This window comes from Bos grunniens, chromosome 6 (assembly GCF_055505025.1).
Source record: "Bos grunniens cultivar Pamir isolate PY7600 chromosome 6, Bosgru_T2T1.0, whole genome shotgun sequence".
NCBI lineage: Eukaryota > Metazoa > Chordata > Mammalia > Artiodactyla > Bovidae > Bos > Bos grunniens.
In genome coordinates this window covers 93,754,783-93,781,740 of record NC_141170.1, presented here as the reverse complement: position 1 = coordinate 93,781,740, position 26,958 = coordinate 93,754,783, and the positions used below count along the sequence as shown (strand labels likewise).

At 39.1% G+C, this 26,958-nt stretch overlaps 1 protein-coding gene across 2 annotated transcripts in view; it reads right to left on the bottom strand.

Moving 5' to 3' along the window:
• Window positions 1–1,238: 1,238 nt before the first annotated feature.
• LOC147371024 (uncharacterized) overlaps window positions 1,239–26,958 on the bottom strand; it is a 62,574-nt gene continuing 36,854 nt past the window's right edge. Inside the window, exons 1-5 of one of the 2 annotated variants that reach the window (XM_086406742.1) lie at window positions 21,619–22,119; window positions 6,874–7,015; window positions 6,669–6,714; window positions 3,244–3,330; window positions 1,239–2,013 (exon numbers count right to left, since the gene is read on the bottom strand). In XM_086406742.1, coding sequence (XP_086262868.1) covers window positions 1,887–2,013; window positions 3,244–3,330; window positions 6,669–6,714; window positions 6,874–7,015; window positions 21,619–21,741 — 525 coding nt within the window. In that variant the 5' untranslated portion in view covers window positions 21,742–22,119 and the 3' untranslated portion in view covers window positions 1,239–1,886. Of the gene's footprint in view, window positions 2,014–3,243; window positions 3,331–6,668; window positions 6,715–6,873; window positions 7,016–21,618; window positions 22,120–26,958 lie in introns of those variants that run through there. The other variant, XM_086406743.1, reaches the window with a different exon arrangement.

Genomic DNA, 26,958 nt, shown 5'->3' with positions numbered 1-26,958 from the left:
TATTTTTGCCTGAAAAATCCCATGGACAGAGGAGCCTGGAGGGCTACACTCCATGGAGTAACAAAGAGTTGGACACAACTTATCAACTTAGTACGCAGAAAGTGGGTATCATCGTGAAGGTAAAAAAAATGCACATTTACAAGATGGTTGAAATTATTGTCCTAGTATTATGCAAATGGAATTCGTGGCTCAGGATAAATTTTTCAGAGTTATTAATATACCTTAAACAACATAGACTGAAGTGAAGACTGTGTCCTCTGGAAAAATGTAAAGAAAACCTGAAGTGTTTCTAGGAATGACAGAAATACTTAACAGAGGTTCAAGTGAAGACCTTAGTTTATGAATTTTGGATTTTCTACATTGAAGAGTTTTAAAGTGCTTGTAAAATAACGAAAAGCAGGAAAAAAGAAAATATTTGACCATTTTTATCTTCATCCTTTAAATGTTTATATGTTCAAGTCTGGACAAAGAGACTGCCTGAGATTCAGTCATCCTGAACGTGCACCTAGTATAAACTCGACACTTGAACTTAAAGGCAAAACAAGTATCTTATACACAGCTTAATTATGTTATTGAATTCTATTGTAACACTTTTGTCATTCTTACATCATGTTTCTGAATTTAAATTCCCAGGAGAGAATCATGCTATAATCGAAATGTAATAAATGCAGCTAGCTATATTGAAGATTAAAAATACTACTTTAAAAGAATATGAATATGTGGCTTGTGCTCAAATAATACAGTTAGAAAACATGACTGAGTCATTGGCTAAGGTAAGTTCTCATTGTGTACTAGTAATAGAGTCATGTACCTGCTCTTGGAGCGTCTTTGAATTTCTTAGGAATGAGATGTTAATAATTTAAGGGGGAAAAAAAAATAATTTAAGGCAGAAGTGTTAGTCAAACTAGTTAAGAAATTTAAACCTATTTTACCAGTCATGCTATGACTCTACACATATTACTTCTCTACACCTGTTTCTACATCTATAAAATGGGAATGATAATACTACCCACCTCATAAGGCTTTGATCCAAGTTAATACTAACATACTTGAAAGCAGTTAGGAAAAACCATACACATGTCAGGAGCTCAATAACTCTGAATTCTTCTACTTTAGCCTTTTCCCTCCTAGTGACAATATTCATGGCCTTCTTATTTTTCCCCATAAAGGCCTTTTTGTAATACAAAAAGCGAATACAATAAAACACCATAGAAACCTAATCGAGCAGAAAATTGAAATGTAGAGATGAAAACGAGTTTATTTTAAGCAGAACACCACATGTCATAGATTAGGCTAATGAAGAGTTTATCTCCTTCACCGTGGATGTGTGGGCGCCAACTCACACATCTAAGAAGCCAAGTCTCTAGTGTGACAGGTTTCTTCCTTCCCTCCCACCACTGTGTACAGTGCTCACTGACTTGAAACTTAACTGAGGTGAGCAGTCATGCAAGCAAAAGAAAATACCTCTCCATCCAGAAGAGGTCAAACTCCGACCCCAGGAAAACATATAGGCAACACCTTGCCTTAAAGCAACAATACCCAGCCTTGAGATCTAATGCCTGGTGATCTAGCTGGAGCTGATGCAATAATGAAAGAAATAAAGCACATAATCAATGTAATGCGGTTGAAGCTTCCCGAAACCATCCCCCGCCCATCCCCTGGTCCGCGGAAAAAATTGTCTTCCATGAAACCAATTTCTGGTGCCAAAAAGGTTGGGTACTACTGCTTTAAAGGACTTGGAACAGCAAATTGAAGATGCAGCAGCATATAAAACTGTAAGTAAAATCCACTTCCACTGACAGTTCCACAAAACACTGCAAGGCCACGGTTGACGAGAGACACACAGACCCTGCTTCAGAAAAAGCATGCGTGACATGTGTTAATGTTTATAAAAAACTCCCCACTCTTTTAGTTGGCAAGGGCTTGCTTTTAGTCCAAATAATATTCTCCAGAAGTTCCTGGGCCTCTTGGATCCCCTGTCTTGCAGCAACATGAAGGAGCATCTCTATGTCCCTAGGAGAGAGAGTTACTTAGTAGAATCACAAAGAAAAAGTGAATTCAAAGAACCTGCATGTCCAAGTGTTTAGGCTAAGGGCCATGTTAACACCGTACTGAGTGAAACACTTGCCATTTCATCTGGGTTTCATCATGAGTGTCTTCATAATAAAATAAAAAACTACCCCAAGAAACAGTCTTACAACATCAGAGTCCAGCTGGATACTTTTGCCCCATTTAGAAAAATTTTTCCAGCCAAGACTCTTAGGTAATGTCTGAGACACCCCTTTCTTACAAGCAAATTCTATATTTTGGTTTGAGAGTGGTAACTGGAGAGGGGCTCCATTCAACCTGCTCATCAGTCAGTTGTAAAACTGCCCACCAGCAGTTGTGAAAGAGAACACTGACTGCACCATATGATTTGGCTGCCTCCCATTGGTCATTTCAAAATTTCATTACCAAGTAATGCGTGAAACCGATATACCTGCGTGTTACACCAAGTCCCTAGACCCACACCATCCTTCAGGCTCTCACTGAGACTCCTTCTTTCTGAACCTCATCTACTCATCAGCTTGAGCTGGATTGGAGTCTACAATTGGGGGGTGGGAATTACACATAGAACGTGGTAATGGAATACATGTCAGTTGCATTTCTTAAAACAAGCTGAAAATTGAAGTTTATTTGGGGAAGGCCTATGAAAGAAGATGTTTCTGACTCAGAATCTCTGCATGAAAATATCATAGATTATGAACTACTCAAAAACTTTAAGAAAAACTTCTCCAGAGAAAAAAGTAGTATTTCTCTTGGGACTGCGAATAATCAAAAGGGGATTCATCTCATAAACACAAACAGAATTTGTGTCCCAAAAGAGCTTTCTACCTTATACTCTTCCATGTTCTGTTCTGTTTATGAGAAAATGCTCTACAGCTGTAAAGATGGGACTCCTAGGAACCTTAAAAATTCACAGGAGACTCTTAGGATCATGAAATAACCTGGCCTTTCATTTTGGACTCATCAGATACCTTATGAATTTATTCCATGGGCTCTATGCACATATATGAATCTTAGATCCTTTTACTTTGTGACTTTTATCATAACTCATAGCACTGTAAGTAGATAAAAAGGCAAGAGTGGGAAGTGCACTATATATAAAATGCTTTCATCTGTCAATTTCAGGTAATGTATGGGGGCAGGTTTAGAAGGAATGACATCTCAGTTGGAAGGGAGAAGACTGCTAATTTTCATTACCCTACTTCCATGGATCCAGTTATGTTTTTCAGTTTTCCTACTGCAAGGTTAAAGGAACCATGAGGATGGTTCTGCTGGGAGGCTCGTCTGAAAAAGAGAGGAAAAGAAAATGGAAGTGGAAATCAGATTGGAGAGGAATATGCAACAAAAAACAAGGAAACAGTGCTGTGAAAATGGATTCCCCTAATACAACCAAAGGCACTGCTAATACAAATATGTAACCATTACTGGAAATCATGGGGCTTCCCAGGTGGCACTAGTGGTAAAGAACCTGCCTCCCAGTGCAGGTGACGTAAGAGAGGCTGGTTTGGTCCCTGGGTCAGGAAGATCCCCTGGAGGAAGACATGGCAACCCACTCCAATAGTATTGCCTGGTGAATCCCATAGACAGAGGAGCCTGGCGAGCTACAGTCCATAGGGCCGCAGAGTCAGGCATGACTGAAGGACACTCTGAAAAACCATTACTTCTGTCTTTTACATTGGGACAAATGTTAATAAGCCTCTTTCATTAAAAAAAAAAAAAAAAAAACAACGAAAACTCTTATTTGAAACAAGCAAAGCATTAAAAAAAAAAACAAAACTGATGTTGTAAGACTATTTCAATCACTTATTTGTTCCAAACTCATTCATCAGCTTCTCCAAACATTAAAATAATTACAATCTTCTCTCCAAAATATATAGGAAATCAAAATATAGGAAAGGACCATCTGGGAATATTAGGAATTCAGTAGCATGTAACCTGATTCTTAAGCACTATTTCCAGTTACTGAAATATGTAATGTGCCAATATTTTCCAACAGAAATTTCTACAAAGATGACAATGTTTGGCATCTGTGCTTTCCACTACAGTAACCATTAGCTGTGTTTGAGTATTAAATACTTGAAATGTAGATAGTGCAACGAGAAACTGAATTTTTTTAGTTTATTTAAATTTAAATGACCACATGTGGTTAATGGCCATCATATTGGGCAGTGCAATTTATATAATTATTGCCTTGCTACTTTGCAGTTCTTTTCATTTATTTATGATTAGGTGGGAAAAGTCCAAATTACAAGGAAATATACAAAAGTTTTCTATCTCTAATGCATAAACATTTTGAAAAGTAAGCAGGAAAATAACAACATCCACTGGGAAAGTGAGCAGACTGCATGAATAGACTTTTCACAGGAAAAAAAAAATATTAAAATTACAACATGCTGTGTGTGCTTAGTCATTCAGCCGCGTCCAACTCTTTGTGACCCCATGGACTGTAGCTCGCTAGGCTTCTCCCTCCATGGAATTCTCCAGGCAAGAATACTGGAGTGAGTTGACATTCCCTTCTCCAGGGGATCTTTCCAATCCAGGGATTGAACCTGGGTCTCCTGCATTGTGAGTGGATTCTTTACCATCTGAGACACCAGACATTTAGATAAGAAAGCTTCACAATTGACAAAAAGAAAACTTTAATGAGGCACTAATTTAATAAATAAATTTAATGAGTCATGAACCATAAAAGATATGTTTAAAATATGCTGGGAGGAATCTTGCCTTGTAATACTTTCCCCATCCCATTCCTGACAGTGGACTCCATCACTGAAAAATAGAAATGTTTTTGAAATTGGCTTTTAACTGTATGCCCCATGTAAGGAAGGTCTGGTTTACAAAATATTATTTAGGGCAACACTTCTAAAATTTTAATCCATGTACTAGCCACCCCAGAATCTTGTTATAATGAAGATTATGAATCTTCATTCACTATAACAAATGAATCTTGTTATAATGTTTCAGTAGGGCTGGGGTTAGGGCCTCAAATACTGCATTTCGAACAAGTACCCGCCTGGTGATACCAGTGTTGCTGGTGTGTGGCCTAGGTCTCAGTAGCAAGGCTTCCAGCCAAGCAGAGTTAAATACCAACCATGCTTAGCCATTCTAGAGCCATGTCATTCCCTTCCTGATTCTCAAAGGTACTTCTGTTGGTAGGTGAATTTGGTCAGAATATCCACTTTAAACTTCGTTTTAAAATGTGTTACTGAAATGACTTCCTCTGCTGGTTCGTTTTTACTTTATAAATCAATGTGGACTTCTAGAGCAGTGGTTTGACTTCCCTACATGTTACAGCTACCCAGGATGCTTTTCAGCACAACTCAGTCAGTCTGGAGTTGGGCATTAGTATGTTTCAAAAGCTCGCCAGGGGACTCTAATATGTAGCCAAGCCTGTCACCCACTATTCTAGCAAGAAGACAAAAAGCATCTGAGAAGGATGATCTCATCAATACGAGGGCAATGGCAAAGCCATGGCTGTGCTCACTGCTCACTCAGATAACCAAACACTTCTCTGGATCATAGGAGACTCTGATCATCAGCATTACCCTATAGAAATAAAATGCATGCCATGGTAATTTTAAATGTCCTGATAGCCACATCAAAAGTTTTAAAAGGAATAAGTAAAGTTAAATAATATATTTTATTTAATCCTATATATCCAACATATTATCATTCAATGTATAATCAATACAAAGAATTGTTGGTAAGATATTTTATATTCCTTTCTTCATATGAAGTCTTGGAAACTCTGTGTGTACTTTACATGCATAGCACATTCCATTCACACTAACCACACTTCAAGGGCTCAGAGGCCTCTGTGGCTAGTCACTGCCATATTGGACAATATCGTTTTAAAGAATACTATGGCAAAATTCCATTTTCAGGGGTTTCTACTTTTGATGAAATTGAGACTTCATGAACCCTAAGCCAGTTCTCTATATCAAGTGACTTTGACCTTAGTCCTAACTTGTCCTTGTTTTCTACCACAGTCTCCATGTAGAATGGAGTTTCTAACATCTCAGAGCCTATTTATTCCCATTGTCTAACCCTTAGAGTGTTAGGTAAAGCATTCAAGTCTTTGTTTCCAAAGTTATTATTACTTTCTCAAACTGAAAATATAATATGTTTTTTTCTGTGAGGACTCATCACACCAATGCTATACAATCAGAATTATAAAAGCTGCCCGTGGAAAAATTTGTATATTGAATGGAATTTAGGCCCCAAATAGAATAAACAATAGATAAATGCATTTCTACTTTTAAATTCAAATGAATCTGTCTCTAATTGTCAAGAGATCAAAACTTTAATAAGCAAGGTAATGCTAATACAGTGCTGGTTAATAAAATTATTGATGTTCTGGATCTTGATCTAGAATAGTACATATTCTCCAGTTTAGCTCTTTTAAAGCTAATCTGTAGACTGTTTTGAAATGCATGAGACATCACTTCCGTCACTAATCCTACCTCACTGCTGAGTGGAAAAAGAAGTTACCAACACTTCAAGAAAGTGTACCTTATTTTTGTTCTAGAGAAGAAGCGCCAAAATCATAAGGTTTTCTATCTCAGCACTTCCTGAAATGACAGCTCTAGAGGTTTGCTTTTGGTAGGGGTTGTTTTTCTTACCTAAACCAGTGCATTGCCATCTCTTGATCCTTCACCACACCAGCTCCTGGGTGAAACCAAAGGGTATCAGAGAAAAAAGGGACTCAGTCAATTATTAACTAAAATCTTCTGTAAACCTAGAGATACATAAACAAATTCTAACCAGCAAACGCCTCTCCTTCCCTTTCCCCTAGTAAAATGAGCACAAGATGAGCAAAGGAGTTACCTTTCAGGTATCTCTGGCCAACAATATGCTGGGCACTGGGGTACCCCAAGTGAGCATAAAGATGTGCCACATGGAAATGGAAGCTCTGGGAATACAGCCAGATGTAAAGCAGAGAGACCATGCTTCCTGATATGACTAGGAGCTACAAAAATAAAGAGGAACAAGAAGAGAAGTGTGGGGATATACTTACGGTTCAGACGTGGGAGAAATGAATATATTCTAGAAGAAAGGCATTTCAGGATGAGATTCATATGGTTTACAGATGAAGGATGTTCCGCATAGGTCTCTGTTTATAGGGGAACATTATCACTAGTCTTTTATTTTTAATCATTCTGGGTGGTATACTTTTAATTTTCTGGGTGATGTAATATAACTGGCTTGGGTAACTACTTAGGATTGGATACTGACCAATAGGATCTTAAGGAAAAAAAGGGGGAAAAAATGAAGGCAGAAACAAAAGAGGAAGCAGAAAAGAGAATTAATATGTTTGCTGTTTGGGCAGAAATATGGTGCTGAGGCTAAGGTGGGAGGGAGGTTCCTGCCCTGTTCTGCCAGTCTGAAGGACCCACAGCCCTGGTCTCCTCTGACACTTCTGGCTGCAATGACAGAATTAAAAGACCTTCAGATGGCACTTTCAGCTTCCTCCCTAAAGATGTCCAGGTGAGCCAGCGGGTCTCCGGAAGATGAGAAAACCCACAGCTTGCTAGGGCTGACATAACCAAATGTGACAAACTGAGTGGCTTACACAGCAGAAAGGAATTTTCTCACAATCTATAACCAGATGCTCCAGATCAAGGTGTCAGCAGGATTGGTTTTTTCTAGGCCTTCCTCCTTGACTTATAAATGACTGTCTTCTCCCTATAACTGCCTCATCTGTCCTCTTTACATCTCTGTGACCAAATTTCCTCCTTTTATGAGGACACCAAAAGCCCATACTAATGAACTTATTTTAACATAATTACCTCTGTAAAGACCCTGTCCCCAGATACAGTCACATTCTGAGGTACAGTGTCAGCAGGGAGGTTAGGACTTTAACGTATGAATTTGGTGGAGGACAAAATTCAGCCCATACCAGTAGCCTCGTCTGATGGTGGAGGATACTTCCTAAAAGAGCTGGTGGATTAGCAGGAGCTTTGACATCAATTTTTTTTTTTTTTCTTTTTTGGCCATGCTGCATTGCTTGCAGAATCTCAGTTTTCTGACCAGGGATCAAACCTGGGCCATGGCAGTAAAAGCCCAAATCCTATCCACTAGGCCACCAGGGTACTCCCAACATCAGTCTTCTCTAGCAACTTGAACATACCTGTAAGTTCCCTTCAGGAAGCTCTACTAAGTGAGGTTCTTCCCATAAGAAGCTTGTACTTCAGCCATGGGTTGATGCTCAAACAAGTTTACATTGTCCATCAACAGAATCAATGTGGCCATTACTGTTTTCAGAAATATGGCAAGCACCTTCTGAGATGTTGATTCATGCAGAGGTCAGTGGCTGAGAGGAAACTCAGTCCTGTGGGGCAGCCTTGAAATGCAGCAAGACCATGAAGAGCTTCACCAGCATGGACAGCTCAGGGCCCCATACCCTTCTCTTACCCTTACCTAGCTGGATTCTGAGGAGGGCCTCAGACTCTGAGAAAAATACAGTGTGATTGACATCTTCCCTCTCAGGTATGATTTTTCTTCTAGGAGAAGAAAAAAATGTAGCTTCAAACTTAAAAACTCAATTCTCTATAGCTGCCATGAAAGCTAAATATCTATTACTGATTCCAAGATCAAGAGCTTAAAAACAGACTTTTCCACTCAAGTCTTTTAACCAAACAAATCAATCAGGAATTGAAAACTTGGAGAACAAGAGATGGTGTTTTACAGACTTTCATTTAGAGTTCTTATAAGCACAAAACAAAGATAATTAAATATATTTAATGGTCATATTGAAGATACACTAGAGAAAAAATAATTAGCATAGTCCAATATGAACAAAATGATGAGTTATAATTATAAATATTTATACTTACACAATAAGTTGTATATTACTCTAATTTCTATAATGTAACTTCAACTTTGATAACATATCTCTTTCCTCTTTGGTTGGTTATTCACAATAATGTATTGAAAAGTCTTTGTTTCAGTCTTTGTGTGAGTGCATTTGCGATAGTAGTGGTGTTCCTTATTGTTGAAGTGTTTTTGTATTTTTTTTTTTTGGTCTGTTCGAATATGTGTGTGCATTGGAGGAGACTTTAATTTTTTAATCCTATTAGGGCATCCAAAGTCATCTCTATTGATTCTGCTTCCTGAACAAATACTCTTTCACATATTTCTATATGTCACAAAGTTTCACAGAAGATGAATGTCTGTTTTGAAACTCTTCAAATCCTTTTTGAAATTATGTCATTAATTCAGTATTTTGTATGTGTCAGACACTGTTCTGATAACTGTGAACAAAACAAGCAAAATTCACTGACCAATTGTAGCTTAAATTATAGTTGGGTTAGAAAATGAGTGAACAGACAATAAATTTTTTAAAAAGTAAAATTTATATTGGATGATAATAAATGCTATAAAGAACAGAAGGATAATAGGGAATAGTGTGAAGCAAGAGGTACAAATTTCAAAGGGATAGATGAAAACAATGGGCAAAGAAAAGTAGAAAATGATGTGTGATGGTGGCTCTGTGCAATGGAGTGAACTCTAATGAGCCTCACAGAATGTCCAGAAAGATTTGAGAGAATTATATCAGCAAAGATACTCATAGGGACAGAAAGGGTGCAAAATAAAAAGAGGTCATTGAACCTCTGATTTTCTACTTACAGGAAGTAAGCTAAGAAAACTCACCTGCAAAACATGATTTCTGTGATGAAGAAAGGAAGGATGAATCAGAGAGTGAAGCCAAGGGCTCAGAGGATGGAGCCAGAAGTCATGGAGAAGGTCCGGAGTCATTCCAGACCTTGGAATCCAATCAAGGAACTTCCAGTCTTTGTCTGGGGGTACCCCAGAACTGCTCTAGACTGGGAACTCCTTTGTGACTCCCACTTTCCCCATTTTTGAACTGTAATGTCTATGGCAGTTTTCCTATGCTGGTTCCAACATCATATGTTGGGTGTGTGGAGTCAGATGACTTGTCTCTTTAGTCTCATGGGTCACAGGTAAACAGATACTGCATTCAAGGAGTTGTACTTGAGTTGTATGTGGTGAGCCTCCCCCACACCAAGGATTTCTGGAGCCACTAGAAGCTGGAAGAAAAGTATGGAGCAGAGCCTCCAGAAATAACCAACTGCTACTGCTGCTGCTGCTCCTAAGTCGCTTCAGTCGTGTCCGACTCTATGCGACCCCATGGACTGCAGCCTACCAGGCTCCTCCGTCCATGGGATTTTCCAGGCAAGAGTACTGGAGTGGGGTGCCATTGCCTTCTCCAAGAAATAACCAAACCTGCCAATAACTTGACCTCAGATTTCTGGCCTCCTGAATTGTGAGAGAATAAGTGTCTGTGGTTTTCAGCAGTTTGTGGTATTTTTGTCACCTAGGAAATAAACACACCCTCCAAAGCAAAGGTTAGTCAGGCTTCCTGTCTGGTATAAAAGATCAGGATTCCCCCAAATCAGGGTTCCTGTGATGAAATTCAACCCGCTGTACGTGAACTGTCGCCTGGCTCACCTGATTTCACCCTCTGGGCACTTGGTTTTGAAAGCCAATAGGGCTTACTTTCGGGGCTTCCCAGGTGCCACTAGTGGTGGAGATGCAGGAGACTTAGGAGACATGGGTTCAGTCTCTGGATCAGGAAGATCCCCTGGAGGAGGGCATGGCAACCCACTCCAGTTTTCTTGCCAGGAGAATCCCATGGACATAGGAGCCTGGAGGGCTACAATCATAGGGTCACAAAGAGTCAGACACGACTGAAGCAACTTAGCCTACATGTATGTATACACATCCACATAATACAATTTATTAATTTCACCTGCAAGCCTTCTAAGTATATAATTCATTTGGACCAAAAAATATATATAGGCTAACTTATTAAGAACATCTAGGCCATTTTCCACAATCTACATACCCAAATGGCAATACTGATAAAAAGTAAAGGTCAAATTTGTTACTGTCATCTATAATTTTATGCCATCAGCTCAAAGCAGTGAGTCTATGTCTTCCTCCAAATCTAAAACCATTTTTATTCTTTTCCAATTTTAAGGAGCTTCCATTTTCTTCCTATAAGCTCATAAATATTACTTACTTATATTTCCCCTTTATTGATTGATGCTTGAATTTTTTTCACATATCCTTCTTTTATCTGGGTTCATAGGCAAATGCATTATGTAAATATAAATCTTTTGAGAGAATGATTTATCTTCTTTCTCTTTAGACCATTTGTTCATTAAAAAGAAATGAGCCAGGGACTATGCTAGATACTAGGTAGTGATCAAAACAAAAACAATATTGAAAACATTATTGCTTATGATATGGGAGATAAATACTAATAATAAAATATGCAAGTAAAATTACAACTGTGGTAAGTACTAGAATGAAACTGTATAACAAGAAAGCTCAACTTTTCATTTCTTTGTATCAAAGAGCAAGGGTTAGTTTGGGGAAGATGAAGCTGGAGGAGACAGTGGGAAAATTAAGAAAAGTTTTGATCAAAGGCTATGTTAGGATTTTGGTCTTATTTTAAGAGCAATAGGTAATCTCTGGAGTGTTCATGTCTATGGAAGAGGGGGAGAGGGACATGAGTTAGGGGGGAACATGATCATTTTGAGTTTCAAAACTGTCACTCTGATCACACTATAAAGCCACAGCTGTCAAAGTGAAGTACACAAGATGTTCCACTGGGGAGTAAGGAAAATATTCAAACTTCTGTGAACATAATACATTAAAAAATTTAAGCTCTACTGATATTTAGCCCAGGGATTCATTTGGTCTGTGTGTCAGATGATCATACGTTGCTTGGGGGAGTAGAGATAAGCCCAGGATAACAAGACTGTTCCACAGCGCTGCCTGGGAACCCTCATTCATGCACATGCTTTCACTCATTGACTGTGTCCCAGTTTGTGTATGTTTGAGTTCATGGACTAATGCTAGTTTACTTACAACCTTGATAAAGTAGACACAGTTTTAAAAAGACTCCTGTAAAGAAGCCTGGGATGAAGTGAATGCTAACATTGCAAGGCTTAATGACCAAAAAAATTGCCCTGGGCTTCTGACTTGCAGTGACTCCAATCACTGGATTAAGAGGACCAGATTAGAATGCACTCAGTGGGAGAGGAGGCAGAGGTGGCTGACTTTTGTTTGGATCACATTGGGCTCAAGAAGGGTGGTACAGCAGGCTGCTGGCTATGGGTGTTAGGAATTTTACAGATGTCTAGATGTCTGAGTCATCTGAATAAAGGTGATAATTTAGGGTTTATAGGCTTCAATGAAATCTTAATTTTAAATATCAAATTTTCAATTGTTAAAATTCTCATATAATTTATGATCTGTCTTCCCTTATTGTCAATAATTGAAATTCTGTGTTTACTCTGATGTTTTTAAAGTTATCCTTTCTAAAGTTAAGGGCAGATGTTTTCAATCAGTATTTAGAAGAGAATTTCACAGTATTTTTTTTTTATCATGAGTAAATGTGTTAACTTTTTAATGGGTATTTGTTTTAAAAAGGCATTTGAAATCAGCCATTTCACTTTTAAAGTATGAAATTTTAAAGCATTCAGAAAATAAATTTGATTCCCATGTACCCACCAGCCATATTGAGTAGGTTTATATTTTGTCATATTCACTCCAGATTTTTTTTTAAAGAATTAAAGCACTGTAAAGATAAAAACACACTCATTCTCATCTCTTACCCTCTCTTCTCATAGAAGTAGCAACCAAGCCAGCATTAAAAGTTCAACATTGTGCTGAATTTTTAAGCAAGAATGAGCTAAAGTTAGCTACATCACCAAGCATTAATCCTAAAAATCAGCATGAAGGGAAAAAAGGAAATTCCAAGCTATTTTAGTATTTCATAGGACAGGACTGAGTGACTGAGCACACACACACACACAATATTTAACTACAGTAGCACTGCTAAAACTAACCAAAACATCAAGTTGCTTTACTTTTGATTGGAATTTTTTAAGGATTATGGTGTGTGTTTATATCAGCAAGGATCATAAGCCAGAGATTATTTTTATATTGCAATTTGCTTAGTAGAAATGTATTAAAACACAAAATTCATTACGAGAAAAAAGAGTTTTAAGTGCATCCTTTGTGATAAAAGACTGAAATCAGTATTTCAGTCCCTGGCTATAGTCAGTCCTATAAATCTGAGGACATAGTTTGTGCTACGCTCTGTGGTTACAAAGATAAACATAGGACCTGGGCCTTGATTTCAAGCATTTCAAAGTTGTGGGGGGAGATATAAGCAAGTTGCAAAACAGAATGATAAGCTCTTTTATAAAGATGCAGACTACATTGTTCCAGGGGAGAGAAGAGGATGGTACTTGTCCAGAGTTAAATACCCTGTCTTCTCCCTCACAGCTCACCCCTCCTCACCTCCCGTGCACAGGTGCTCAGCCTCTCAGTCCTGTCCGACTCTTTGCGACCCCATGGACTGTAGCCCGCCAGGTTCCTCTGTCCATGGGATTCTCCAGGCAAGAGTACTGGACAGGGTTGCCATTTTCTTCTCCAGGGGATCTTCTTGACCCAGGGATTGAACTCGTGTCTCCTGATTGGCAAGTAGATTCTTTACCACTGAGCCACCTGGGCAAACCCCTTCCCTTACATTCAATCAATTCCAAGTTCTGTGTCATCAGACTCCTGTCTCTCATATGTTCGCTCTTCTCCTTCCCCACTGTTGTGGACTCACTTTAACCGCCCCCATCTCACCTGAGCTCTTCCGGACGGTTAGAGGACCCTCCTTTTCTTCCATAGCGATGGGTACTCACCTCTGTTACAGCATCAGTGATACCACTCCCAGCCCCACTCACGCATAAACCCACATTGTATAGGCTCCACAAAAAAAAGGTTGTTCTGCTTATTTTCATTTTTCTTTGTATACCCAGCTACCTGCCTCATACACTGTAGCTTCTTTAATAGTTCAATGAATGAGTCTAAGTGGAGCAGAACTTGAACTTAATTTACAATACTTACTGGTTATCTCTAGCTTGTCCTTAGCTTCAGTTAGGGAAAACCCATTGAATTCATTTATTGAGAAATAGGAAACCATAAAATACACTGGTAATTTACAAAATGAAAATAGCTTTAATTACTAAAAAAAAAAAAAAAGAACCTGAAATAACAGTTTTGAATTTGCTTTTACAGTACCTCAGTGGTTGTTACTAGTCCAACTTGACAGCCAGGCTCACAAGCCACAAACTGGCTTCAGTCTAACAGTCTATTTGCTCAGCTTTATGGAGGGAAATGCGGGAGGAAATACAGGTGGTATAATCTCTGCATTCATCCGGGGGCCTGGAAGCCACCCCTCCGCCACAACTTGCAGGGCGGCCACAGAGCAGGTGTGTGTGGTCCCTGGGCCTCCGTGAGGCCGCCCTCAACTTTCCACCTGTCTTTTAAACCGTTCCAGTCAGGTCAGCCTAAGGCCTGCACCACCACTCACTGCACCCCAGCTGCACAGACCAAGGGTAAATAAAGCAAGATAGACACAACATTCCACATTTTATCTTCACTCTGCTGTGGCCATGGAAACAGTACCATGAGGAGACATTCCAAGGCAGGCCTGGATCAGCCCACACTTGCTGTTAACCCTTTTCTCATGGCCTACTACCCTTTCATGCCCTCAATTGCAATAAATAACTGATCAACAGGTAAACTGTGGCGGGGGAAAAGTGGGGTTTCCCAATGGCTTAGTAAAAATCCAATGCAGGAGATGCAGGTTCGATCCCTGGGGTGGGAAGATCCCCTGGAGCAGGGAAAGGCTCCCCACTCCAGTATTCTTGCCTGGGAAATTCCATGGACAGAGGAACCTGGCGAGCTACAGTCCATGAGGTCACAAAGAGCCTGACATGACTTAGCAACTAAACAACTAGGGGAAAGATACTCTCTGCTGCTAAGTCACTTCAGTCGTGTCTGACTCTGTGCGGCCCCATAGATGGCAGCCCACCAGGCTCCCCCATCCCTGGGATTCTCCAGGCAAGAATACTGGAGTAGGTTGCCATTTCCTTCTCCAATGCATGAAAGTGAAAAGTGAAAGTGAAGTCGCGAAGTCATGTCCGACTCTTAGTGACCCCATGGACTGCAGCCTACCAGGCTCCTCTGCCCATGGGATTTTCCAGGCAAGAGTACTAGAATGGGGTGCCATTGCCTTCTCCAAGATACTCTCTAATAAATTATAATAAAATAAAACCTGAGAGGAAAAAAAAGATAAAACTTATGGCTTCTCCAATTAAGTGCGTGACTCATCTCTCATGATTGCTACATGTCTCCTATGCCATCTTACATATTCACCCTTCCTGTGAGTGTTTAGCCCAGGAATAATCTTTGCACCTATTTCCTGAATGACAGATCTGGTCCTCATGTTGGAGGGGAAGCTGGCAGCAGCGCCTGCAATCCACATGTATGTCCATGCTACAGAAAAAAACTAGTCCTGGTTAACATTAGAGGAGTGAAAGCTTGGGGAACATATAAGGAATATCGAAAGCCACTGTTAAGCTAAAAGAGAACCACAATAATCAGTTAAAGGAGCATGCATTCTTGAATGTCCCTTGAATCATAATTATCTGTGTAGAAGGCTAAAAATATAAGCTCAAACTAGGATAAAATCTGGCATTTTCTTCTCCTATATATAAATTAAGCAACTGTAGTATTTTTCAGTAGTAGTAGTATTTAGTAGTAGTATACACTACTATTTTTCAGTAGTAGCATTTCAGATTAGTAGTAAAAATGACACGTTTGTATTTTGAGTGTTGGGTGTTTATATGGCCAAGAGAATGCCATATAATGCCATATAATCGAATGTCACCGAAATTTGGGACCGGCTTAACATTATGGACAAGATAAAGATTTCATTCAAGGGATTTTTTTTTTCTCCTACTTGGGAATAATTTCCCTATCCTAAACTTTGTGGATGCATTTCTAGACTGGTTAATAATTAGTCAGGCATCCTCATAAGTTTTCATGTAAGGTGATTTCATATTTAAAAAATAAAAAGGATAATGCCATATCAACTACCGGTTTAATACTGGCCACTAAGGCTTAGCCTGGAGAAGGAAATGGCAACCCACTCCAATATTCTTACCTGGAGAATCCCAGGGATAGAGGAGCCTGGTGGGCTGCCATCCATGGGATCGCACAGAGTCGGACGCAACTTAAGCAACTTAGCAGCGGCAGCAGCAGGGCTTAGCCACTAGCTCTTAGGGAACAGTTAGTTTACTGCAAAACTTCAGTTTTTTCACAATTGTCAGACTTGTGATTAAATATCATGCCACAAATATATATTCATGTATTCAGTTCAGTTCAGTTCAGTCGCTCAGTCGTGTCTGACTCTTTGCAGCCCCATGAATCACAGCACGCCAGGCCTCCCTGTCCATCACCAACTCCCAGAGTCCAGCCAAACCCATGTCCATTGAGTCAGTGATGCCATCCAACCATCTCATCCTCTGTCATCCCCTTCTCCAGGGTTTTTTCAAATGAGTCAGCCCTTCACATCAAGTGGCCAAAGTATTGGAGTTTCAGCTTCAACATCAGTCCTTCCAATGAATACCCAGGACTGATCTCCTTTATGATGGGCTGGTTGGATCTCCTTGCAGTCCAAGGGACTCTCAAGAGTCTTCTCCAACACTACAGTTCACAACCATCAATTCTTTGGCGCTCAGTTTTCTTTACAGTCCAAATCTCACATCCATACATGACCACTGGAAAAACCATAGCCTTGACTAGACGGACCTTTGTTGACAAAGTAATGCCTCTGCTCTTCAATATGCTGTCTAGGTTGGTCATAACTTTCCATCCAAGGAATAAGCATATTTTAATTTCATGGCCGCAATCACCATCTGCAGTGATTTTGGAGCCCCTAAAATAAAGTCAGCCACTATTTCCACTGTTTCCCCATCTATTTGCCATGAAGTGATGGGACCAGATGCCATAATCTTAGTTTTCTGCATGTTGAGCTTTCAGCCAACTTTTTCACTCTCCTCTTTCACTTTCTTCAAGAGTCTCTTTAGTTCTTCTTTACTTTCTGCCATAAGGGTGGTGTCATCTGCATATCTGAAGTTATTCATATTTCTCCCAGCAATTTTGATTCCAGCTTGTGCTTCATCCAGCCCAGCGTTTCTCATGATGTGCTCTGCATATAAGTTAAATAAGCAGCATGACAATATACAGCCTTGACGGACTCCTTTTCCTATTTGGGACCAGTCTGTTGTTCCATGTCCAGTTCGAACTGTTGCTTCCTAACCTGCATATAGGTTTCTCAAGAGGCAGGTCAGATGGTCTGGTATTCCCATCTCTTTCAGATTTTCCACAGTTTATCGTAATCCACACAAAGCCTTTGGCATAGTCAATAAAGCAGAAATAGATGTTTTACTGGAACTCTCCTGCTTTTTCGATGATCCAGTGGATGTTGGCAATTTGATCTCTGGTTCCTCTGCCTTTTCTAAAACCAGCTTGGACATCTGGAAGTTCACGGTTCATGTATTGCTGAAGCCTGGCTTGGAGAATTTTGAGCATTACTTTACTAGCAATTGTGTGGTAGTTTGAGCATTCTGTGGCATTGCCTTTCTTTGAGATTGGAATGAAACCTGACCTTTTCCAGTCCTGTGGCTACTGCTGAGTTTTCCAAATTTGCTGGCATATTGAGTGCAGCACTTTCACAGCATCATCTTTCAGGATTTGAAATAGCTCAACTGGAATTCCATCATCTCCACTAGCTTTGTTCCTAGTGATGCTTCGTAAGGCCCAGTTGACTTCACATTCCAGGATGTACGGCTCTAGGTGAGTGATCACACTATCATGATTATCTGGGTTATGAAGATCTTTTTTGTACAGTTCTTCTGTGTATTCTTTCCACCTCTTCTAGAATATATTAAGAGGAAGGTAACACTTTGTAAAGCAACACAGGATGAATTAGATATAAGCATATGGGAAATTAATCCAAAAAATAAAAAGATGAAAGTATAACTGTCGAGACAACAAAATTATAGAAGAAAGTAATTGTAATCATTGTGTTGATGGAGCTCAGAATAGGAGACCCCAAAATATGGCACCTTGGCATATTTAATATTTTAAGTTGAAAGAGTCTGAGAAAACTGAATAAGCAAGAGGGTCTCTTTGACCTTCCCCTGCCCCTCTCCCCTGAAGCAGGTCACATGATCTCTCCTGTAGAGGTACCCTCCCTATACCTATAAGAAAGGAACATCCTTTTCTCTAGGACCCAGAATCCGGATGAACAGGTCTCGCTAAGTTTTCCCTGTCACGTCACTGACTTCACACCCTTTGTCCTATCACATTTCTTCACAGCTGTCCATTCTTCATCAGACCTAGCAAAAACATTCAGGTTTAACCACTTCTTCAGATCTTCATTTCTTTATGAAGGTCCCTATGTCATGTAAAAACATGTCAAATAAATTATGCTTTCCTCCTCCTATTAATCTGTCTTTGTCAGTTTAACTTTCAGACTCAATCAAAAGGGTCAAGGAAAACATTTTTCCTCCCCTATAATATACTACATGGGTCAGCTGTAAATGATATTTAAATGGGCATAATAATAAACATTGAATATTGGTTTAGCAAAGAGGAAGCTGTAGCTATACTAGAACAAAGAAAGGGTAACTTCGTGTTTGAAGGACAGGAGTGCAGAGGTTAGAAATAAGAATTTATCAATATTAATACACTGAACAAAATAGTACTACATGAATGTTATTTATAAATACCAGGAGAAAGATCTAAAAGTTGAAAGTAGTTTTTGAGGAACAATAATCAGGAGAAGGAAGGAGGAGAAGACTGCTGTTTTTAAATGATAAACCTTGTGAAATACTTGATTAAAAAAAAAAGTCTGTTTATAGCGTTAAAATAAAATTTTAATTTAGAAGGTAGAAAAAAGACTTTTATCCTCAGAGACTCAAATTTAATTTATAAATAATGACAAATGAACATTTTAATGATGGTTGACCTAGGAAAATAAGTATTGAAGAGGTGTAGACTCTTGTGACTTCCTGCTGGCACATACTAAGGGCATAATGATTCATAACTAGCAATACAACTAGGATACTTTCTGAGATATGAGATGCTCATCTTGAATACAATCACTGTGTAACTGTTCTGCCAAATTTGAATGGTCCTATTTACACCCAGCAGTCTTTCTTCCCAGGTGGCTCAGTAGTCAGGAATCTGCCTGCCAATGCAGGAGACACAGGTTTGATCCCTGGGTAGGGAAGATCCCCTGGAGAAAGAAATGGCAACCCCCTCCAGTATTCTTGCCTCGAGAATTCCATGGACATAGGAGTCTGGCAAGCTAAAGTCCATGGGGTCATCGGACAGGACTCAGTGACTAAACAATAACAACAATTTGCACCCAGCAACCCACCTGTCGGACTGCTATATGGACCAATTTAGATGGCAGCAGGGAGTATCAGAGAGTGTTCCCGTCATTAACTGTCATCATAGCTTGTTTGTCATTCCAATTTAATCTCACATTTATTGCAATGAGAACTAACACAGTGCTGGCATTCATCTGCTATAAATATCAAAACAAAACTTTGGCATTATAGGAGCCATGGGTATTTTGATAGGACTTTCTGCCATACCATTTTAGTAAGTTTTAAATGGTTGCAAATTATAGCTATTTTGGTGACATCATCAATTTTTTAAAGAGAAAGCTCTATTGCTGAATTATTAATAATAGGTATTTTATATAGACAAGATAGTTGTATAAATTTATCAGTACTCTGCAAGGAGGAAGATGCATAGCTTCTCCCTGTTTTGTTTTTTGTTTTGTTTTTTTTAATTAGTGTATTTTCAGGTGGCTGGTGATAATTCACCCAAAACAGATAGGAAAGCTTGGTTATAACAATAAAAAACAAAGAGTAATCTGTCTCTTTTCACAGTCCAGGTCACCCATATCATTCAAACTAAACAAATAAATCACATTCATTTTACATTTTCATTTGGATCAGCTGTAATTTCTTGGCGATGAACTAATGAAGTAGGGTCCATTAAGGGAGGACAGCTTCCTAGGAGTTGTCTATTTATCTTGAGAGAGAAAAGAACTCTCTCTAAGGCAGAATGGGGACCATGCCTGGCATAATCAGCAAACTCTCAGTTGTCTGGACTGATATGGAAGTCATTTCCATGTGAGAACCAAAGACTAGAATTCTACTTTGCTGTTTTAAGTCAATGGAAAACTGAAGTTCTTAAGTTTCAACCAAGAGACAAAATAGAGCGTTTGAAATTTTCCATATAACATCTCTGGACAACACACAAGATATCTTAACTGTAGTTGCCTCCAGGGGGCAGAATTTGGTGGGTGAAGGTTAGGAGTGATGAAGTAGGAGTTTGTCATAGGGGATTAGTGGCTTCCTCTTACTATAATTCTTGAATTTTGCACTGTATCCATATGGTGCAAAAGTTTTTTTAAAACTAATTTTTTAAAAACCCTATACATAAGGAAGTATCTGTAGTCTTAAAATATTCATATAATTGCTGTTATTCAGACTCAGTATTGCCTGATAGCATAGCAGTTACGATAGTTTCTGTTCAAGAATATTCTGTAAAACTAAGTTCTACCTTACTATATTCCATAGCTTTTTTTCTTATGCGCACATCACAGCTTCTCCCTAAATTCTTTTGGTTTCTGGTATGTATGTGTGTGTGTGTGTGTGTGTGCGTGTACACAGCTCAGAGTTGAATTTTTATGCTCCTTAAAGGTCCTGTCTAGTTTCATTTCTTTGGGGATTATCAGGTGTACAATGTCCATTAGCCATCAACTAAGAGAAAAGAAATGCACAGAGATAAAGTAGTAGATTTAAGGGGAGTTGTGAGAAGCAGTACAAATCAAGACCAGTACCATTAAAGTACCTAAAGTTGCATTTCTAGCTGTAATAGATGTCTAAAAATGTGTACTTTTTCATTAGTTCATAAATACATTTTCTTTGCCATCACAAAACCACTAGCATCCCCCCTCCACCACCTCTGCAGCCCCCATCATCTTTATTTACCTGCAAGAAAATAATCCAGTTTCTAATACCTCAGAGTAAGAGGATGTTAAAATATGAATGAGCTGACAACAGTAATAGCAAGCAAGTCTCGTAGTAGATTTTTATTTTCCTCACACAGAGCTTCAACTTTTTAAAAGCTCTGTTTGATACCAAACAAACTTTCAAAACATAAAAATATTAACTGAAATTGATATTAGTCCTCCAACTTTTCAGCTAAGTTCGTATAGATTAAACTATGTTTATATGATTTCTATCAGCAGATTAAAAAATGGAAAAATGCGAGGCTAGCTATCTGGTGTCAAATAATCAGCTAAATTTTAATGAGTGTTTTATGAGTTCTTTGTTTACAGGTTTTTAAATAAACTAACTGATTAAGTCAGGAAGTCCAAATTTGTGTGTATATATACATTTTGAAAAAACTTTTGATGCATATAATCTTAAATAAATGTGTCTTCAATATATTGTCCAAGAAAACAAATATTTCCTCTATTAATTCTTAACTGCAGCATTGTGGAAAAATACAGTGTGGTTCCTATGTTATGTAACAATGATTTACAATTAGCACATTTCTCCCTCTTTTCCTGTTTGGTCTCGTGCCCGGGAATTGAGCCCTTACCTCCCATGTACTCCATGAATCGCGGGCGTGCGCCTTGTACTTCTGGGGCAGAATTGTTCCCAAGGCATGTGTGTCACTCGCCTGGGATCTTCTTTTCTGGTTATGAGGCATCAAAGGCGTCATCTTTTTCTTCCCTAGTCAGTGCCTCTGTTCTGTCTGTGCTCACCGGCGTGTTTGTTGTGTTTGGCCCAGTGGACTCTCCAGGGGTCCTTTAGTCTTCCTTTCTCCTTCTCTGGAGGCTTATTCCCTTTCATCCTCCCTCCAGGCCCAGCTTTGCTGGGTAACTGGCTTTTCTATTCTGATTTATGCCTAGGGTAAAGCAGCTGTCTTTTAAAGATAAGAACCAGAGAACAGAGATATCAAAAAGACATGAAGAATAACCTAGCAAAGACAAAAAGCCCCTGTCCCTAAACATGTCTTTGTCATTAGCTCTTTTTATGCTGAACACCCAGATTTATTTCCTCTTGTCCCTCAGTTTGAACAAACCAAGTTAGTCAAACTGCCTCAATCTGAAGAAAAATAAAACAGGGAAAAGGTTGTTTTTGCCAAAGTAATACAATATAAAAAGTGACTAACTTGAATCTTCATTTTTAGTAACTGTTAAAATTAGAGTAGTATAATAAAAAGGAAGTGATTTTGCTCTAAAAGAAAGTATAGGATGAAAAGATGAAGCAGAAGAAAATAAACTGTAGGAACACCAAGGAAAATGAAAAGCAAAGTAAGGTAAGCTTAAAATCATGAAGCAAAAGTAACACATGGTTATATTATATTAATAAAGTTAACCTGTACATCTGGACTCACAAAATGGAGGCCACCTCAGTGGTCAGGCCAACATCACAAATCTAAACCTAAGCTATACTGCACTTATGGAAAATCCCTGTCAAGAAAATTAACATACACCAGTCATTGTCTTCCATCTCCAGCTCAGCTTAACTAGCTCATTTTAGAAAACAGGGCCTGCTGGCCTTACCAGGAAACCCTTGACCTCCTGTTTCCTAGTTCCTACTTCTAATCTATACATGCCTCAGATCCCTCATTTAGCAAATGGGAATACAAGTACTTACTCCTACCACTGTGGGCATATAATGAGGAATACATGCATAGGAATAGCAAATGTCCATTAACTATTCATAAAGACAAGTAATAAAATATGGTTCAGGATTCCAAAATTGAATTCTATGCTCTAGTGCGCACACAATTAAATGTAACTAAAGCTGGGTTTTAATTCTAAATGTTAACTGAATTTTATGATGATTTCCCCAAATGAGATAGTCATTTAAAAATGAGTAGTTTCAAAAGGACCATCCATACCAACTTCCTAGCTAAGCAAGTCCACTTTCCTGGAAATGGGTTTCCTTATCTGAGCCTAAGAGCCACTCAGCTAATTTCCTTTCCAATTCTAAGTTTTTATTTTATGGTATTTGCTACAAAAATTGATACTCATTCACTGATTAATTTGGAATATCACAAATTAGATGACATGATGGCATAATTCTTAGTCTTTCTAATTTATGAATATTTTAATTTAGAGGGAAGAGAATAAAAAGGGAAATATGACTAGACTAAGAGGCAAAACCTAAAGGAGGGACTGAGTGGAATCCTGCAGATCTCTGATTTCATTCCTATAACTGTTAGATCACTAAGGCTGTGTGTAATTAAATGTGTTAAGTCAGAAATTCCTAAACATCATGGTGCATAAAACTCACGTGAGCCTCTGGCTTAAAAACATTAATTTCTAGGACCTCATCTCTAGAGGTTCTGATTCAGGAAGTCTGAAGAATGAAGACCTTGAATTCGTGTTTATAACAAACACTCAAGGAAATTACTCTGTAGGCAGACCACAATTTGAGAAAACACTGTGCTAGGTGGTATTTCTTCTGTCAAACACAGCTTGATTATTGCATATTAGATCATATAATGTATGGGAGCTTCCCAGGTGGCACAGTGATAAAGAATCTGTCTGCCAATGTAGGAAACGTATGTTCAATCCCTGGGTTCCTGGCAACCTGCTCCAGTATTCTTGTTGGAAAAATTCCATTGACAGAAGAAGCTGGTGGGCTACAGTCCATGCGGTCACAACTGGGCACATGCAAACAGATCCTATAATATGAAAGTATTTTCGACTCACAAATAACTACCCATAATGGGTTTAGAAGATCCCCTGGAGGAGGGCATGGCAACCCACTCCAGTATTCTTGCCTGGAGAATCCGCATGGACAGAGGAGACTGGCAGGCTACAGTCCATAGCATTGCAAAGAATGGGGCACGACTGAGAGACTAAGCACACACACACAAGCGTGCCCTAGTGTTATACACAGGTAGAGCTACTGTCATCTGGGAAAATAAAAATATGTTTCTATTTTGGCGTAAGTTCTGTGTTGGACATGCTAAGCAGCAGTTAAATAATTTAATGTTTATGTTTCTCTTTGTCCTTAATCACAAAACAGGACTGATCTGAAACACTTATTTTAAGGATTGCAAGAAATAAGTATTTCCAAAACTCTAAAGCGATTGTAAACATAATGTTGATGATCATACTTCTTCAGTTCATGATTATTTATAAGTGTGTAGGGTTCTTGAGAGCAGGGACTTCGTCTTGTAAATTTCTTTTGGTGAGCAGCTATTGTTTATCTTCCCTGGTGGCTCAGTGGTAAAGAATCAGCCTGCAAAGCAGGAGACTTGCAGGAGACTGGATCGGGAAGATCCTCTGAAGAAGAAAATGGCAAGCCACTCCAATGCTCTTGCCTGGAAAAATCCCGTGGACAGAGGAGCCTGGTGGGCTACAGTCCATGGGGTCTGTTGGACATGCTGCTGCTGCTGCTGCTGCTAAGTCGATTCAGTCGTGTCCAACTCTGTGCAACCCCATAGACGGAAGCCCACGGGGCTCCCCCGTCCCTGGAATTCTCCAGGCAAGAATACTGGAGTGGGTTGCCATTTCCTTCTCCAATGCATGAAAGTGAAAAGTGAAAGTGAAGTCCCTCAGTTGTGTCTGATTCCTACCTACCCCATGGACTGCAGCCTACCAGGCTCTTCCATCCATGGGATTTTACAGGCAAGAGTACTGGAGCTGTTGGACATGACTGAGCTACTAAACAACAATCTGCCTAATATCCCTTCCCATTTATTTTGGTAACAGAATCCTGATTTTCCTTTGGGAAACCTCTGTTCTTGCATTCTCTGCTTCTGCTGCTGCTGCTGCTGCGTCACTTCAGTCGTGTCCAACTCTGTGTAACCCCATAGATGGCAGCCCACCAGGCTCCCCCATCCCTGGGATTCTCCAGGCAAGAACACTGGAGTGGGTTGCCATTTCCTTCTCCAATGCATGAAAGTGAAAAGTGAAAGTGAAGTGGCTCAGTCGTGTCCGACTCTTTGCGACCCCATGGACTGCAACCCACCAAGCTCCTTTGTCCATGGGATTTTCCAGGCAAGACTACTGGAGTGGGGTGCCATTATTCTTGCATTCTCAGGTCATGTTATTACTGCAGAGGAAAATGACTCCATGCTGGGTCCAGTTGAGTGCCTATGATTGAACAGGCAAGTCAGAGCATCCCATTCCTCCCTGCCACTGTGATTGGTTCAGAAATTTGTAAGTATCCAAGACCAGCCAATGGGAGCCAGGCCCAGAGATTTTGTTGAAACTACGGGATAGACACCTTTCTTTTTGAACTAGCTAAACCTCCAACTAAATGCAACCTGGAGTGATGTTCACCATCACAAAAGAAATCCTAGCTGAAAACAAAGCCAATGAAAAAGAAAAGAGAAAACCAAGAGTTTGAAAGACTTGTCTGATGACATTGTTAATCACACCTAGACTTTTCCAGTACAAGAACCTGCCTCTGGCTCTCTCTCATTCCTTGGGCAATTATCAAGCAGTTGGAGGTTTTCAAATGTTGACTGATCTGTTTGCTAGTGAAACAAAAATTCTTAGTCACAGACTACAAGGCAAAATTGTTGCTCAAATTCATCGTTGCAATGTTTTGGCTATTCATTCAAAAGTAATGCATGCATGTATGTAACTGAGAGGTTTTTCAATTTAATCAGCAGAGTAACCCCAAATGTCTTGTATAACTACTAGACAGTAAAATTAGGCACGATCCATAAATTATTCTTCTTTGTACAATTAGCCAAATAATTCCCTTACTTGTTACCCAAAATCGTTCAGTTTGAAGGATGAGTCACAGCCTGATTGTCTGGTTTTATTTTAAAATCTCGGAGCTCAGAGCTCTCTTAATCCTTGCTGTTTTTGAAAGCTGGAAACCGTCATTCACCCTCAGTTCCTGCATCTGTAAAAATAAACTAGATAAAGGTTTCACTAAGTAGGTAGATTTGAGGTTTTTCTCTTTGATCATATAGATGTTTTTAAGTTAAAACGACGGCTTGAAGCGAAGGACTCTTTATTCCTTTAACATACTGCCATCATGTGGTTACCTTGCTCATTCACATTCAAGTGTTTCCAAGATGTTTACAGTGACTCCTTTATTCAGCAACATGTAAAGCAGGAAGCCCTCAAAGAAAAGGAAAATGAATAGAACACATTCTTCCCATGAGCTTAGTGCAGAGTATGGCATAAAATAGGTATAACTTGCCAAAGATGTGAAATATACATGCAATTTGCCAAAGTCCAAGATGGAATATGGTAGGAACCTAAAAAACTTAGACTAAGTGCAAAGGAGACTCAGGTGAGAATCAACTGTCTTAAACTGCAATCTATTTTAAAACCTTCAGGCCATAATTTTAATAAAGCTATTTAATAACATTTGGTATTAAGTGTTTATACTATTAATTTTTTGCAACATCTCTGCAATCCTTTTATTTCTGAGGTGCTTGAGACCCATAAAGTATTTGCCAGATGTCTCAGTGACCTAAAAGCAAAAGTGACGCTTTACTCATAGTTTGGTTAAAATACGTTGGACTTGTAGAGCTTTATGTAGTTTATACTATTGTTTTTGTGTCCTGTGAGATAGATAAGACAGAAGAATTAGAGAAGATTCCATCAAAATTTTCTGGCTTTAGTATATTTCTTTACTGCATTTTGCTTTAAATTTAGGTGCTCCAAAAAGTTGGTTTCATTCAGTTGGATGGATCCATATGAAAATACTGGTGAGTTTTGAGATTTTGTATTGATCTATGATTTCCTATAAGCAAAGGAAAATTCAGTAAAAATAGCAGGATTAAGTTCTATTGTAATATTGTCAAATTGTTTTCAGAATAAGTTTTAGCACCTAGAGCAAATTAGAGAAGTTGTGCTTTTAAGTCTCTCACACACACAAAATGTTTCTAGTGCTGCATACATAGGACACATACCTACCAAATTCTCCATATATGTAATTGCCTAGATCA